Source organism: Alosa sapidissima, chromosome 23, assembly GCF_018492685.1.
Source record: "Alosa sapidissima isolate fAloSap1 chromosome 23, fAloSap1.pri, whole genome shotgun sequence".
NCBI lineage: Eukaryota > Metazoa > Chordata > Actinopteri > Clupeiformes > Clupeidae > Alosa > Alosa sapidissima.
In genome coordinates, this window is record NC_055979.1 from 21,905,359 (window position 1) to 21,920,670 (window position 15,312).

Genomic DNA, 15,312 nt, shown 5'->3' on the forward strand with positions numbered 1-15,312 from the left:
AAAAAGAGTAGAGGTTCCCTGGTGTTCTTGGCAAAATTCCCATTCCATCAGGCCACCTAATCATCACCCAGTGGTACTGCTGAAAGGTTCCATTGCTCTTCACCTCAAGCTGGTGTGTTGTGTGCATTTTGGTGCCAAAATGTCTGCCATGCATCACTCAGGTGGGTGTGGCGATGGTTGAGGTGACGGTGAGATTTCCCCCACTTCATTGTAAAGCCCTTTGGGTACCTAGATTAAGGCTTATGAATGGTCATGAATTTTGTTGTTGAAATTAAGTCTTTACACCATAGAGAGATTGTGTTCCAAAACAGAGCAAAACTATTTAGCCACATTTATATCGGAACTTGAGAGCCAGTTTCATGTTTCCAAATAATAGTTTTGAATCTCCTTAGTTCAGCAACTAACATTTTTTAGAGCTTACATTATACCATATGTGTGTTCACTAGTCTTTTCTCCAACTGTCTTTCCCTGCCAGTATGTCACAGGAGCTCTACTGCTTGAGGGACTATAAGACTCTATGACTGTATGGCACATCTTCACATCCTGAAAATAGGGATATGCAGCTGAAGACGAATTTGCTTGTTGCTTGTGCCACAGCAAGACGAGAGTGAGGGAGTCATATCACGCTTAGGGTCTATAAATAGCAAGGGCCAAAGCATTTTTGTCACACGGGTCCAGTCGGTAACAGACACTTTGCGATATATAGGAGTTGCTTCAGCCTGCCTGTGGGAATATGCTATCTTCAGGTTTGCCCCAAGAGCTTTCACTGGTAAGTCCTCTTATTTACATTTTATTTAAAAGTAAAGCTTTAAAGTAAATATAATTGTCAATGTTGTGCCATGAGACAAACTATTTTCAAAGCTGCTCTATGTAAGCCTGGCCCGATTTCACACATGCCCCACCCCAAGCAGTTTGGGGGCAATGTGTGACTATATTTACACACCAGTGCCTTTGCAGTAAACAACAAGTTTGACCAGAGCCTGTTTATTGCAACAAAACTCTGGTTTGGGAGACTGAAGTCTACATTTAGCATGAAAACACCTATATGATTGAAAGTCCCTCTGTTGACATCAGTTATATGTACCATTAACATGTAATAGCAAATTCACTCTCCGTTTTCATTTAAGCACCAAAGCTTTTCAGTTAGCTGATATTCTATTCTTCTCAACCGTTCATTTTAACCAATGGACTCCTTACTAAGATACTTGGGTCCATATGTAAACTCAATCCAGTACTCTGCAATTGGACTGATGCTCTCTAAAAGTAGAGCAATCCATTTATCAACAGCTTAAAGGAGAATTCCGGTGTGATATTGACCTAAAGTGTGTTGAAACATGATACCGAGTGTGAACGTATGTCTCATAGCCCATCTCGGCTTGTCCCCTGCACTCCGAAATCTGGCGCTAGTTAGCCGATGCTACCAACAGCTTTTTCAATGGGGGTGCCTCGGGCATCGGCCTAGCCATGCAAATAAATCACTGTTTTACACCATTTATGAGGCTCAACGTATCTCCACACTTCATTGGTAGACTTCCGAGGGCCCTGACATTTAAAACGAGACATTGAGAACTCTGAAAAAGCACTGGTAGTTTACTTACAAGACGATTTATACAGACAGTATCTTCACTACTGGAAGCAACTGGAATCCACGCATTTTCACAGAATTATTTTTGAATTCGGATCCCATATCATACCTGTTCATTCTTACTCGTCGCTCGACTTATCATGATTAAATTCAAGATGGCTGGAAACGCTAAACTTTGTGAAGATACTGTCTTCACAAAGACAGTATCATACATATATTCACCAAAAATAAAAACGCCCTCTATTTATTGATCCATCTAACAGCAAAATTGCAAAATTTTATTGACAATATCGTCATTGATTTCATGATTATCATCTAAACTAATCTATTGTAACATTATAACAGTCTAGTTAAAATCATTGGAACATTTTTTTTATATTCACTGGAAGTGAGTTAGACCAGTTAGCCTAGCTAGCCTATAGCTAAAAGGAAGTTATAGGATAATTGACCTGACAAACTTCCAGTAAATTATTCTAAGCTAGGCTAACGGTGTCAGACTAAGTTATTGTATGCACAGAGAAGAAAAGGGTATATATCCTCTTGTAACTTTGGGTTAGACAGCAAATAAGCTTATTTCCCAAAATTTTGGTTTTTTCCTTTAACATGAAAATAAAACCATTGTAATTCCTCTGATTAGAATTGCTATCCTGCTGTGCATACCTTAGCAAGTAGATGGGTTGTATTTGTTTTCTTTTGAATGTACTGTATATAAACGTATGAGATGAGCATGCAATTTTATGGGACAGAAACATGATTTGAATATGATTTGTTTAGGATCACAATTGTAGTTAACAGAAATGTGGTACACAGATAAAATATGTAAGCATTGGCTAATATACATTTTATAACACTAAGAGATAAACTAACCTCTGATTTTACCATAGATTCAATGAAGAATGGCAGAGGTGTATGGGCAGCAAGTACAAGCAAAAGGAAATAGAGGAAGGCTCCAGTACCTGAAGGCGTACTACCAAAACCAAACTCATTGAGCACAACAAGGTCAACAGAAACCAACAACAGGCCTAGTGGCTTCCCAATTGATCATTGGTCTCTAGAGGAGAAGGCTAAGGTTGCCAAGCTCCCTGCTGCTATTACTGGAAACTACCCAACCTAGTGGATCAGTATGGTCATTGCCTTGGAAGTTCTTCAAGCAACAAGAAGGCAATGAGTGAAGAAAGTAATGGAAATGCATTATATCTACTTGATTATTCTGTGTTTTCAACCACAGTTTGATGGCAAACCTTGGATTAAGCAAGAGCACACACAGGCTTACTGATGTTCCAGAGGAGAGCAGAGGGAGGTGAACTTGTGTGAAAAAAAACTGATAGATTTGCTGACACATTTCAGACTGTGGAAAATCAATTGTCATAAGAGTAGAGGTAGTCTTGGAAGTATGCAGAATGGATTGGGCCACGTCATGGAGGCTCATGAATGTTGCACTGAAAAGGGACAAAAGTCTTTGGGATCAAGGCTGTTCCTACACTGAAAATGACATAAAGGATAAATGGGTGGTTCCTCAAAATGGCCCAACTGGGTTTAGAGGATGGAGTGACTCTTGGATACCTGAGGGGGGGAGAAATGATGGTGAAACCAATGGGCCCATGTTTGGGCCACTGGCTCAACTGAGATGCCTTGAAGCATCACACCACCAAAATGAAGAGAAATGCTCTTCTGAATGGCGTGAGTCCTGGAAGAGCGTAAAATACACTGAAATTGAGGATGCGAGCCTTGAGGGAAATACATCCCAAAATGATGATCAACAGTCTGATTACGAAAATGAGGATGTGAGCTCTGAGGAAAATATGTCCCAAAATGATGATGATCAAGAGTCTGATGATGAAGATGAGGATATGAGCTCTGAGGAAAATATGTCCCAAAATGATGATGATCAAGAGTATCAAGAGTCTGATGATGAAGATGAGGATGTGAGCTCTGAGGAAAATATGTCCCAAAATGAAGAAGATCAAGAGTATGATGATGAAGATGAGTATGTGAGCCTTGAGGAAAATACAGCTCAAAATGAAGAAGATCAAGAGTATGATGACAAAGATGAGGATGTGAGCTCTGAGGAAAATATGTCCCAAAATGAAGAAGATCCAGAGTATGATGATGATGATGATGAAGATGAGTTTGTTAGCCTTGAGGAAAATATTTCCCAAAATGATGACGATCAAGGGTATGATGATGAAGATGAGGATGTGAACCTTGAGGAAAATATGTCCCAAAATGAAGAAAAGCAAGATCCTGACATCGAACAATCGATTTTGAAGTGGGGGGAATCCTGGAAATATTTACATCATCAGTTCCATTCTCCTCCTCCACCGCCCCCTCCAAAAACCTCAGAGAGTCCAGGATGGGACGAGGCTTGGAGGATATCGAGACCACTAAAGACTATTGAGCTTTCAGAAAGTGAAGCTGATGAAACGGATTACAATGAACCACTAGACCCCTATATTCATGGTGTGATAATACCTGTATGCAAGACTGAGAAATACAAATTCTGGGGTGCACAGTCCTGTGAGGGAATCACTGCCTTGGCTGAATGGGAAACGTCTTGGGAGGTTGCTAAAAACCCACTCTTTCTAGAAAATGTGAAACTCAAAGAGGAAATGGAGTCAATGGAAGAGGAAATGGAAAGTGAGGACATAGAGGAAGAAGACAGTGAACCTGATGGATTACCTAAAAGGCTCCAGGCCAAAGACAAATTTAGAAATCGGCTTAAACGTATGAATCCTCTATCACAACGTGATTTTCCCTCTAAGTGGAAGGAGGCATGGAAATCCCCTATATCTCCACCTAAGACAGATCATTGGGCAGAGCCAGATAATACTGTTGTACTGACTGGACCAATGATTCCTCAACCACCTTTGAAGAAAAGAGGCTGGACTGATTGGGATGAATCGTGGAAATGCTCAAGTTTCCAATCCAGTTTTAGGCCCTCAGCCACTGAGTGGAAAGATTCAAGCTGTTTAGGTTATGAGCTAAGAACAGGTAGAGAACAGTGGATGAAGGAGATAGGCAATGAGAAATATCAGGATGAATCTGAAAGATATGACGTATTTGGTCTTCCAAAAAGGAGCATAAAAGCAGAGATGCAGGGGAACTACACAATTTCACCTGAATGCAAAGAGTCCTGCAAGTCTTTAAAGCATCAGACCAGAACTGAGGAAGTCAGAGCTAGACCTAATCAATCAAAGCCATTTAGAGAGCATGAGATTGGAGAAACACCCGAATCTGACTGGGCTGAGGCATTTAATCTCACAAATGGTACATTAAACCAGGACAGCAGCATTTGGGATCAAGGCTGGTCTTCCACCAACATTTTCAGACAAGAAAGATGGATAAAACAACTTCAAGTCCTGAATGAGGAGGAGCCTCACAATGGCTCAAATGGATTAACAGGATGGACAGAGTCTTGGAGGTCCACCAGCAGACAGAACATTCTAGAGGATGCAACTGCAGCACAACCTGCTCAGCAACAGCAGCAGTATTCTACCCCATTATACCAGCAGCAGTATTATACCCCATCTTCAGCAGAATGGGGGGACTCCTGGAGGTCTTCAAGCACTCAGTTCAGACAGACCCTCCATGATGTAACCCCCATGATAGAGGGTCCAGATTCAACAGACTTCTCTGGATTCAACCGATATGATACAATCTCAGAGGACAATAGGATTAAAAAATATATGGAGATCCAGCCGGGGAAAAGCCTCCATCGTGACCTACAATTGGGACAGTTCAGCATATCTTTAAACCCTGATGTGTTTAAGGAGAGTGTTACTCCATCAGAATGGATTGAGTCTTGGAGAGTGGCAACACTTCAGAGACACCACAACAGATTGGCTTTGAAAAGTAACTCCCACTTGTTTGCCCCTCTTCTTAACGCAGAGGAAGTTCCACCCTGGTGCAGAACCTGGAAGTTCATCAATCTTCTTCCTCGGCAGCACAAGCCATTCTGGGACAAAGATCATGAAAACTTTGAAGTGGAAATATGGCCGCCTCCAGTGCCTGAGTATGTTCCGCCCTCATATACAGCAGAGGAAGAAGAGCCAGATCAGAGTGCATCATGGAGGATTTGTAGCCCACAGCCTCTAGAGTGGGATGACGCTCCTAAAGTATTCCATCGTGAAGATGAAGTGCTATGGTCAAGGAGAAGGTGCAATGATGATATCTTTTCTTATCTTAACACAGAGATACTCTCACAGGAATTATGGGGCCAGTCTTGGAGATTTAAGAAGCTAGAGAGTAGTCCCATGCCCCAGACTGAGCCCGAACCAAGCTTAATTATAATGTCGAAAATAGATAAAGCCAAGGTTGACATTCATTCTCAAATGGAGGAAACAAAACCATTTGCCCCAATGTGGGCTAGAGCTTTGAAGTTGTCCATGATAAAAATCTGGCGGGTTCAAGGGGCACAAAGAGGAGGCAGTTCCTCTCGTGTGGTGCCCACCTGCCCTACCCCGGTGCCCAGCCGCCCTTCACCGGCACCCAAACGCTCTGACCTGGCTAGCCGTTTTCTCATGCTTGTCAACCGCCCTTCCCTACTGTCCAACCGCCCTTCCCACAAGTGCTCTTCCCAGTTGTCCAACAGGCCTTCTATCGTGCCAGCATGGTTGAAAAAGTTTGTCTAAAGTGCCCACTTTAGTGTCTTAATAAGTGCATTTGTACTGGAGAAATGATGATTTCATGCCCTCCAAGGTGCCTTGCAACGTTCTAAACTTCCCAATAGGCATCCTCCCAAGCCATTATAAAGTATCCTTGCTCTATGATGCTTTAAATGAGAATGTCCTAATGGGTGTCCTTTCCAGTAGAGAGGATCAGATGCAGTGCGGTATAGGATACTACAGGTGAGAAAACATGATGAAGTATCCAATTAGATGCTTGTCTACTGGAGAGGTAGATAATGGATAAAAATGTGATGCAGTGCTATAAAGTATGTTGCTAAATGCTTGAGAATGTGGGAAAGTTCCTTAATGGATGCTCCTCAAGTGGAGAACAAGTGATCTTGTACCATTTAGCTTAAGCTTGCATTCAAAACACATTGTTTTGTAAATCTTATAGGGCATAACAAATCTTTTTGGTGTTTTCTTGCAAGAGGCTGATACGTTAGGCTAATATCTAGCTAGCAATTTGTTGTAATCTCACTGGCATGTCCCCACTTTTGTCAGTCCATGCAACACATACAGTGCACACAATAATTTAATCATTCCAAATGCCTGGATGCTGAATGGTCTGGCTGCTCACTCTATTGTGCCAACAGAATTTCTGACTGTAGTAGGAAATCAGGCAGCTGACATTTTATTTACATAAATGTCACATTGTGCACAAATATGACCAATGGATTAATTCTGCTCTTTAGATTTGGAATGTGTAATGCTAACTGTGAACTAGAGATGCACCGATATGGAATTTTAGGGCCGATAACGATAACCGATATTTATTGGTTTGTTGTGGCCGATACCGATACGATAACCGATAATATTACTCTTGAAAAAAAAATATGTGAAAAGTGATTTGGGGAAAGCATTTAATAAGCATCATTTTATTGCAGTAATTTTACCTACCACCAAATGATGGACAGAACTCATAATAGTCCTCAATAGTACGGCAGTCAACAACATAACAGTAGCCTAGCCCTACATGTGTGGCTCCTTTAAGTGAACCTGACGTCAGTGAATTGCGAGTGAGTGGCTAAAGAGTTTGAATCGTTTTATTGGATTTCAAGCAACACAGCTTATACAGCAGCAGACCTTGTTCTTTTTTCTCCCTAGATATGATAAGGTAATATCAGTTGAACTGAACCTCAGTTGTTAAAGGATATCTGTTCAGTTTTGAAAACCAGATCATCTGAACACAGTTGAACACAACACAAACATCAAGTTGTTTTAACGTGCGCACTGTGCATTAATGTATTTATGTTAATGCTTTGCAACCTTATATTTGCTAATGCTACTTACTGTCCCTTGAATACCTTACAAGGCTGTATACACTCTGAGAGAAGACTTTTGTTTTCTTACTCGTGTGTGTGGACTGGAGTCGTGTGAACCGGGAGAGGTGGTCTTGTGCTCAGCCTCATTTCACCTGTGGTCACTCCGTGTCCAGTACTGCCACACAGGGATGTGGCATAGACCAGCAGAATCTGCACTTACATAGGTCAGTCGTCATGGGATTAGAGACCTAACGCACACACAGACACACACGCACACACACTTCTGATGTAGTCCTACGCCACCCATCATAATTTGGATTGTTTCCGTCTGCAACTATGACGTTATGTTCAAAGCATTTTGGTTCAAATTTGCCATTCCAGAGTTTGTGACGAAGCTGGCAAGTGTAAACAGCCATTGATTAAGGGTGCACAGTATCCTGTAGATAATATGTAAAAAGCGCTCAACCATCTGTAATAAAGCAGCAGTTTCAAAAGTTAAAAAAAAAAAAAAAAAGGGTTTGAATCGTTTTCATTTAGGACTAAATGCTCATAAACGGCTCAGTTTGGAATAAGCTACAGTATAGCGACCAAATCAGAGTTTGTGAGGGAAACTTAGGGAAGGTTTAGTTTCAACAGCGGGTAACTGAATAAAGCTGCAACTCCTCAGACTGTATCTTATGTCCGCACAACCTGCTGCAGCAGAAATGAAAGGCGTTAACCCCGAAGGTTTTAATAACTTATTATGATGACCTGTCTGGAACTGAAGCACGAATGGTTAGCATATTTCTCGGTAATAATACAAAACTCAAGCTAAAGTAATGCAAATATAATACTAAAACACAACTTAGAACTAGGCCTACTTATGTACTCGTCCCACTAACGAGAATTGTTTATTTGTTTCCCCGACCAGCGCGGTAAAGTGCAAACACACCAGCACAAGACGGCTCTAGATAGGGCTGAGCTCCGCTCTCTTAAGGTTAAATGGCGGATCATTCACGAGAGGATTTTGAGATGCACAGATTCCCAAATGAACACATATCCACAGATTTTGTTAGAGTGGTGAAATACATTCACACCGCTGACATTATATTGAGGAAAAAGTATAGCCAAACAAGCTCAAGTAGCTCAGTGTAGCAGGACGGACCTTACATAGGCCTAAATTAGGACTTTAAAAAATATCGGCGCAAATTATCGGCCAGAATTCTGTTTTCGGACTGATAATAATATTTTCATTTTTTCACTTATCGGCTAATAATATATCGGCCGCCGATATATCGTGCATCCCTACTGTGAACCTATCTCAGTTATTAATGGCTAGTTGCTGCCAAAATGGTTTCAACAACAGATATTTACCCATCAACGACACTGGCTGATCTAGGTGAACAGATCAACTGAGGATGCCATTTGTCAACACAGCCCTCTCTCACTTGGAAAGATACAACACCTATGTCAGGATGCTTCATAGTTTAAATGCATCATACCAAGCAAGCAGAGGGGTATTTCACAAAGGCAGAATTAAGACATCCAAGATAAGTGATAAAGCGAGGTTTGACATAGTGTTGTCTGGTCATCCTAGCTCAACTAGTTTCACTAATGCCAATCCTGGATGAGTAGGAGCAAGTATGTCAAGCCAGGTGTAAATAATTCAGGATGTGTGCGCGTTCTCGTTTCTGCTCCAAAGTGCCCCCTGTTGGAATAAAAAAGACGCGAAAAATAGCGTCATTCACACAAAGTGAACCACCGCTTTTGATATAGACTAACAATGAAGTAAAGTTGTCCTTTTTGGAATGGGGAATCATGGCTATTTCTGTAAAACAGCAGGAGTAGGCGTGGTAGACCAACTGAATGCAAATTTACGTATGCACCCACGTGTGAGTGCTTCCTTGTCTCGGCACGCAACGTCATTAAGAAAGCTTGAAGCTCGCAAAGATGCACATAGTATGATATACCTTAATATTATAGTTGAAAATACCTTCAAGAACCTGCCCCTCCACTTCCAATCAACTACAGTAGGCTATTCATCAAACGTCTATCAATAAAATAAGCAAACAATTGAGTACCTAGGCCTATGTTAATAATTATAAGGCTATCAAGTAAAATAATAACCATATGGTAGTAGGCAGACAATCTGTTTTGTTTTGCGAGCAAATACATTTAGCAAATAGTTTATAAATGGCATAAAGCTCCTTAAAAATTAGCACGGAGGTCTGATGTGAATGACAGCTAGCTGAACCAATAAGACGACATAATTACCATTAGAATTAACTTAGCTTGGCTGTTAGCCTGGTCGGGACCAGGCTAGGTGCAGAGAATAAATCCCCATGGTAACTTATGTGCCATCTCTTTTGTGAAACCAAGTCAAGGCTAAATTCATCCAGGATAACCTAAAAATCCCAGCTTAATCCCTTATCTAGGTTTTGTGAAATACCCCTCAGGTTGACTCCATGCAATAGGGTCTTTCTAGGTGCAGTTGGATATGAAGTTTCCTCATCAACCACCCCCAGACTGTCAAACTGAGTAAATACACATCCTCACTCTGACTGGTCCGTGTAACGCTTATCAGTTCAAATTTTTACTGAAAATGTAAAAATTAGAAAATGTAAAAATTGGATTAAATTTTCTAAAATCTTTTTCTTTTTTTTTTTAAATTGGAACTAAAGTTGTTTCTGGCAGCAGGCAGCACCAGGCACGGATAGAAACAACATTAGTTCCGATTATTCAATTATCCTTTTTTCTATCCAACGTTACACAAATTCAAAATCAGGATACAACTCCAAAATCCTAAATATGCATTTATTTGACAAGCAAAAAAGTTTTAGAAATTGGAATCCAATTTTTTTTAAATTTTCCATTTTCATTTTCAATAGAAAATTTAACTGATAAGCGTTACACGGACCCTGACTCCTAGCACCTGTATTCCTCAGGGCTGTGTTGAGTTCCTTCATGCATTCTTTACACAACTGTCGGCCCATCCAATCCAAACACTACTGTCATGTTTGCAGATGATGCATCTGCCACATGGTTCAGATGCAGAACACAAGATCCAAGTGGTGGAGCTGGATCTAAATCCAATTGCGTACCCTTGTATCACTACACTACATTATGTGCAAGTTGCTTCAAAGTAGTACTGCATAATTGTTTTAATGACCACCATACAAGCTTAGCTTTTTGCTTAGCTTAGCTAGCTAGCATGCCCATTCTCTGCCTTTGGTTTAGCTAGCCAAACGTGACCGAAACCTTTTGTTTCCAATCTGTTTTTTTTCAGCTAGTAGCTAATGTTAGTTACCCAAAACAGCAGTTATTAACACATATTTGTATTACGTATCAAACATGTCTCGTTATATCAGCAAAATATGACATGGACGTATGTATTCATTGACATTTACAAGTCTACAAAATTCTAATTAACTTATTTTAATCCCTGGTTGGCCAGCTGAACCAAATCGGTAACAACAAGCTAACAACCCCGAAACTATTGCCACCTTCATACTACATTAGATATTCGGAAATGTCGACCTGCAATAGAGGAAAATTATTATACATTTAATTTGAACGCAAAGTTGGATCGGATTTTCTGCTTAGAGACTCATGCAGAACTCTTGTGCCTCAAGGTACCCGACTTGACATCACTATCATATTCTCCAACCACGACAGCCACCCTAGCAACACAAGAGGTGAATCTTACTCTCATTACAAATAGGCAAGGTAATTCATCACTAAATTAACACTACAGATAGAAACACCCGCCCGAGACATTTTCCTTCTTGCTTAACCATAGTAAGCAATTCTAATAACTTATTTATTTGTTTCCTGTATTTGTTTTCCGAGCTGATCTCATGAACACATTTTTTTTGGATGTCGGGATTTTTAAAGTCGGGTCCTCCAAGTTTACAGCTGACATGAAGGCAGTATACCTGTATGTTCAGGTAGATCCGATTCCGCCCACTGGATCTCGCGCTCTGCAGTGAGACCCACTTGATATGGTTGGATCAGACTACAACAAGGTCGCAGAGAGAGAGGAGGTTCAAAGTCTGGCAATGTGTTGGGACAACTATGAGGTGGTGGTAGCGTAATGGCTAAAAAGCTGGGCTAGAATACAGTAGCCCAAACCACCAACAGAAAAAGACTGTCTGTGGAAAGAGCCTCTTTAGCTTAGGGTTCCTGGGAGACACCATCACAGAGGGTTTCTCCTAGACTGATAGCATCTCAGCAGTGGAGGGTAAGGCCCAACAAAGTGAGTTAAAAACATCACGAGAGATGTTACACTCCCAGGACAAAATCTCTTTCTCCCATCGTGCAAGCACTTCAGATAAATGCCTACATGCTTAAACATGTGCAGATTAAAAAATGGTTTCTTCCCAAAAGCTGTGGCACTACTGAATTCACACATCTCAGTCTGACAGGACTGTTGTGCTGCTATCATGGAGTGTGTGCAATACTGTACTTTTACTTAATCAGATTCTGTACTTTTTAATAATCTTTTATATTTATTATTGTTGTCTTATTTATTTTTAAAAGTATGAATTCTTTAACGCACCATTTAAATTGACACAACAGCAATTTTGTTGTGTTTGCACAATGAAAATAAAATTCTTGAATCTTGAAAGTGAAGCACTATACAACTATACATCATGGGCGTCTTATTCTTGCTTGTAGCAATTTTTGTGCACAATTCAGTTGTTGTGTTGTTTTTGTGAAGAATTGTATTCACTCTCTCTATTTCATTTATTGAATTTGTCTTTTACACAGCCTACCTGTTTTTACTGTGGCTTTTCTCTCACTGTCTGTGTTTGTCTTTATCAGAGCAACTGTCTCACTCTGTATAATAAAAAGGAACTACGTCCCCAGATTGTGTTTCCTTTCGCATATTCATGCAGTGACCTATAAGTATATATTTTAAGTATGTTCTTGGTAATCTTAGTAGTCCAAGGCTTCAGTTAGTCAAACTAATATTATACTAACGATATGATATATGATATGATATGATATGATATATGATAAATCCCATTTGTTTAAAAACCTATAGCACAAAGTCTAAAGTTTTGTGATTAATTTATGATTAATTAGTTATAAGGACTAATTAATCATATAATTATAAGGAATTAAGTTACATTCATTTTGAGATCTACTGTATAAAGGAGCAAAGTGAATGTTAAAATGCCACACTGTATCACAGATAAACAGTGGAATACATAATGGGATTACAAAAGTAAGATAACACAATAACTCAGAAATGCAACAATATTTTAAAATACATACATTATTCAAAATCTGGAGATATAAGGGCATTTTAAGGTGCACCATCAATGTCAAAATATACTGTATGTGGATACCTCATCACATTTCTCTGTGTTATTCTATCATTTATCAGATTAAGAATCTCTCATCATTACTCATCCATCAAAGACAACAATTGTCAAATAAATAACAAACAACCGTCGTCCTACTATCATTGTTATAGTTACCATTCATAAGCATTGATATGGAACGGCGATTAAACTTTTTTTACCAGATCTACTTCATAGGTGTCCTGTTATTCAGAATTAAAAGCCACCCCGCCAGGCCAATCAAAAAAGAGTATTTCTTCTCTCTGGGTGATAAGAGCTTTTTAACCTGTTGAGGAGTGAATTATTTTCCTGGTTCCTTCTAGAATTCTACGCAAATTATCTATAGTTTCAGTGTTCTAAATACAGTCTATGGGGAAAATCTCTGAGAGAAATTGTCGCATCATAGTGCGGAACTCTCGTTTCGCGAACTTTCTAATCACATAATTGTGACCGTAGTCCTTGTTTGAAACCTCCGATTGCTTGGGAACTGGGAAGCACAAGGGGTAAGTTGTGTTTGTGTGTTCTCTCTGGATTCATAAATGCATATAAACTGTTTCCCAGTATCCACATGTACATGGGAATACAGATATATACAGATTTATGCCTCATTTGGAATACAAATAGCCTACTCTATAATAAATATAAACACCTTGGTTGGAATTAAAGCTGCAGTTGGCAAGTCTGACAGATTGAGGGGACTTAGCCAAAATTTTGAATGTTTACAACTCTCATGCCCTCCCCCACTACCACCGAGCACCCTCTAATTGAGTTTGTGTTCGTCAGTGCGCACCAAACTGCACCAGACTGTGATTGACAGTCAGATCTCACACAGCCCTGCTCTGACTGGACCGGAAGAACCGGGAGCTGTGGATTTTTGCAAAACAAATAACAGGCTCTAGGTGGAGGCAGAAGTGCAGGTTTTTTTCTAAAACCGGCTGATTTATGTTGTTCTGTTGGAGCATAGTTTCAGTGAATATGATCAAACAAAATCTTGCCAACTGCTTGAAACAGTTATTTGCTGCAATTAATCTTGAAGCTATTATCTTAATGCCATTTTGCAATAAAGATTTTGTTACTGCTTTGTTGTCTTGATCATATTTATCTATTCTAACTTGATTATGTCAATCAACTGTATAGTGCACCAATAATGCACTAATTCAACATTTCATTGGGGGTGCGGAAATGTGTATACTTAACCAATCACTATTGTGAACATCACTTGCAATGTTGACCATTGAAAATCATGTTGATAGATACACTACACAGTACTCATTTACCACTATTTACAAAACATCAGCTTTACAATAGCTATACAGCAGGGAAAATAAGTATTGAACATGTCAACATTTTTTTCAGTAAGTATACTTCCAATGAGGCTATTTGCATGAAATTTTCACCAGACATTAGTATTAACTCAGATAATCCACCCATGACAAAATCCAAACATTATTGTCCATAAGTAGAGTTATGAGTAAAAAAGTGGAATGACACAGGAAAAAAGTATTGAACACGCCTACTGAAATTTCTCAAATACTTTGTAGAAAAGCCTTTATTTGTAATGACAGCTTCAAGGCATTTCCTGTATGATGAAACTAATCAGTCGCATTATTCAGGTGTGATTTTGGCCTATTCTTTTAAACAGATAGTCTTTTAATATTGAAAATTCCAGGGGTCCCTCTTGTGAATCCTGATCTTTAGTTAATTTCCAAAACTGTTCAATTGGATTCAAGGTCAGGGCCTTGATTTCCCTTCTCTGAAACCAATTGAGAGTTTCCTTTGCTGAATGCTTTGGATCATTGTCCTACTGGAAGGTCAAGATTCTCCCGGAACAAAATGACTCCATTCATCTTTCCTTCAACTTTATGAAGTCTGCCAGTACCATGAGATGAAAAACAGCCCCACACCATGATGCCTCCACCTCCAAACCTCACTGTTGGTATGGTATTTTTAGGGTGATGCACAGTGCCATTTCTCCTCCAAATATGATGTGTAGAATGACATCCAAAAAGTTCAATTTTGCTCTCGCCTGAACTTTCAATGAGCTTCGACATGTTTTATTTTCCGTAATAGAGTCAGATGCAGGGTGAGTGTGCATAGAGGCCATGGCAGTGGAGCGCATTACCTATGATTGTCTCTGTAACAATTGTATCTGCTGCCTCCGAGTCTTTCTGGAGCTTTCTCCGAGTGGTCCCTGGCTCTTGGGCTACTCTTCTGACTAGCCTTCTGACTTCCTGGTCAGAAATCTTGCGAGGAGATCCTGTGCATGGCCGGTTGATGATGCAGTTATGTTCCTTCCACTTGCAGATAATGGCTCCAATATTGCTTACTGGATGATTCTGATGTTTTAAAATGCATCTGTAACCAGTTCCATTGATATGTTTTGCAACAATAAGGCTGCGAAGGTCTTGGGAGAGCTCTTTGCTTTTACCCATCATGTTTCTTGTGTGACACCTTGGTAACAAAAAACCTTT

The 15,312-nt window shown here is 39.9% G+C and overlaps 1 protein-coding gene across 1 annotated transcript; it reads left to right on the top strand.

The window, feature by feature from the left end:
• Positions 1 to 427: 427 nt before the first annotated feature.
• On the top strand, positions 428 to 6,609 carry LOC121698637. The gene is made up of 2 exons (XM_042080915.1): positions 428 to 769; positions 2,470 to 6,609. Exon 2 carries the CDS (start codon positions 2,986 to 2,988, stop codon positions 6,214 to 6,216), a length of 3,231 nt encoding a protein of 1,076 aa, XP_041936849.1. The 5' UTR covers positions 428 to 769; positions 2,470 to 2,985; the 3' UTR covers positions 6,217 to 6,609.
• Positions 6,610 to 15,312: the final 8,703 nt, after the last annotated feature.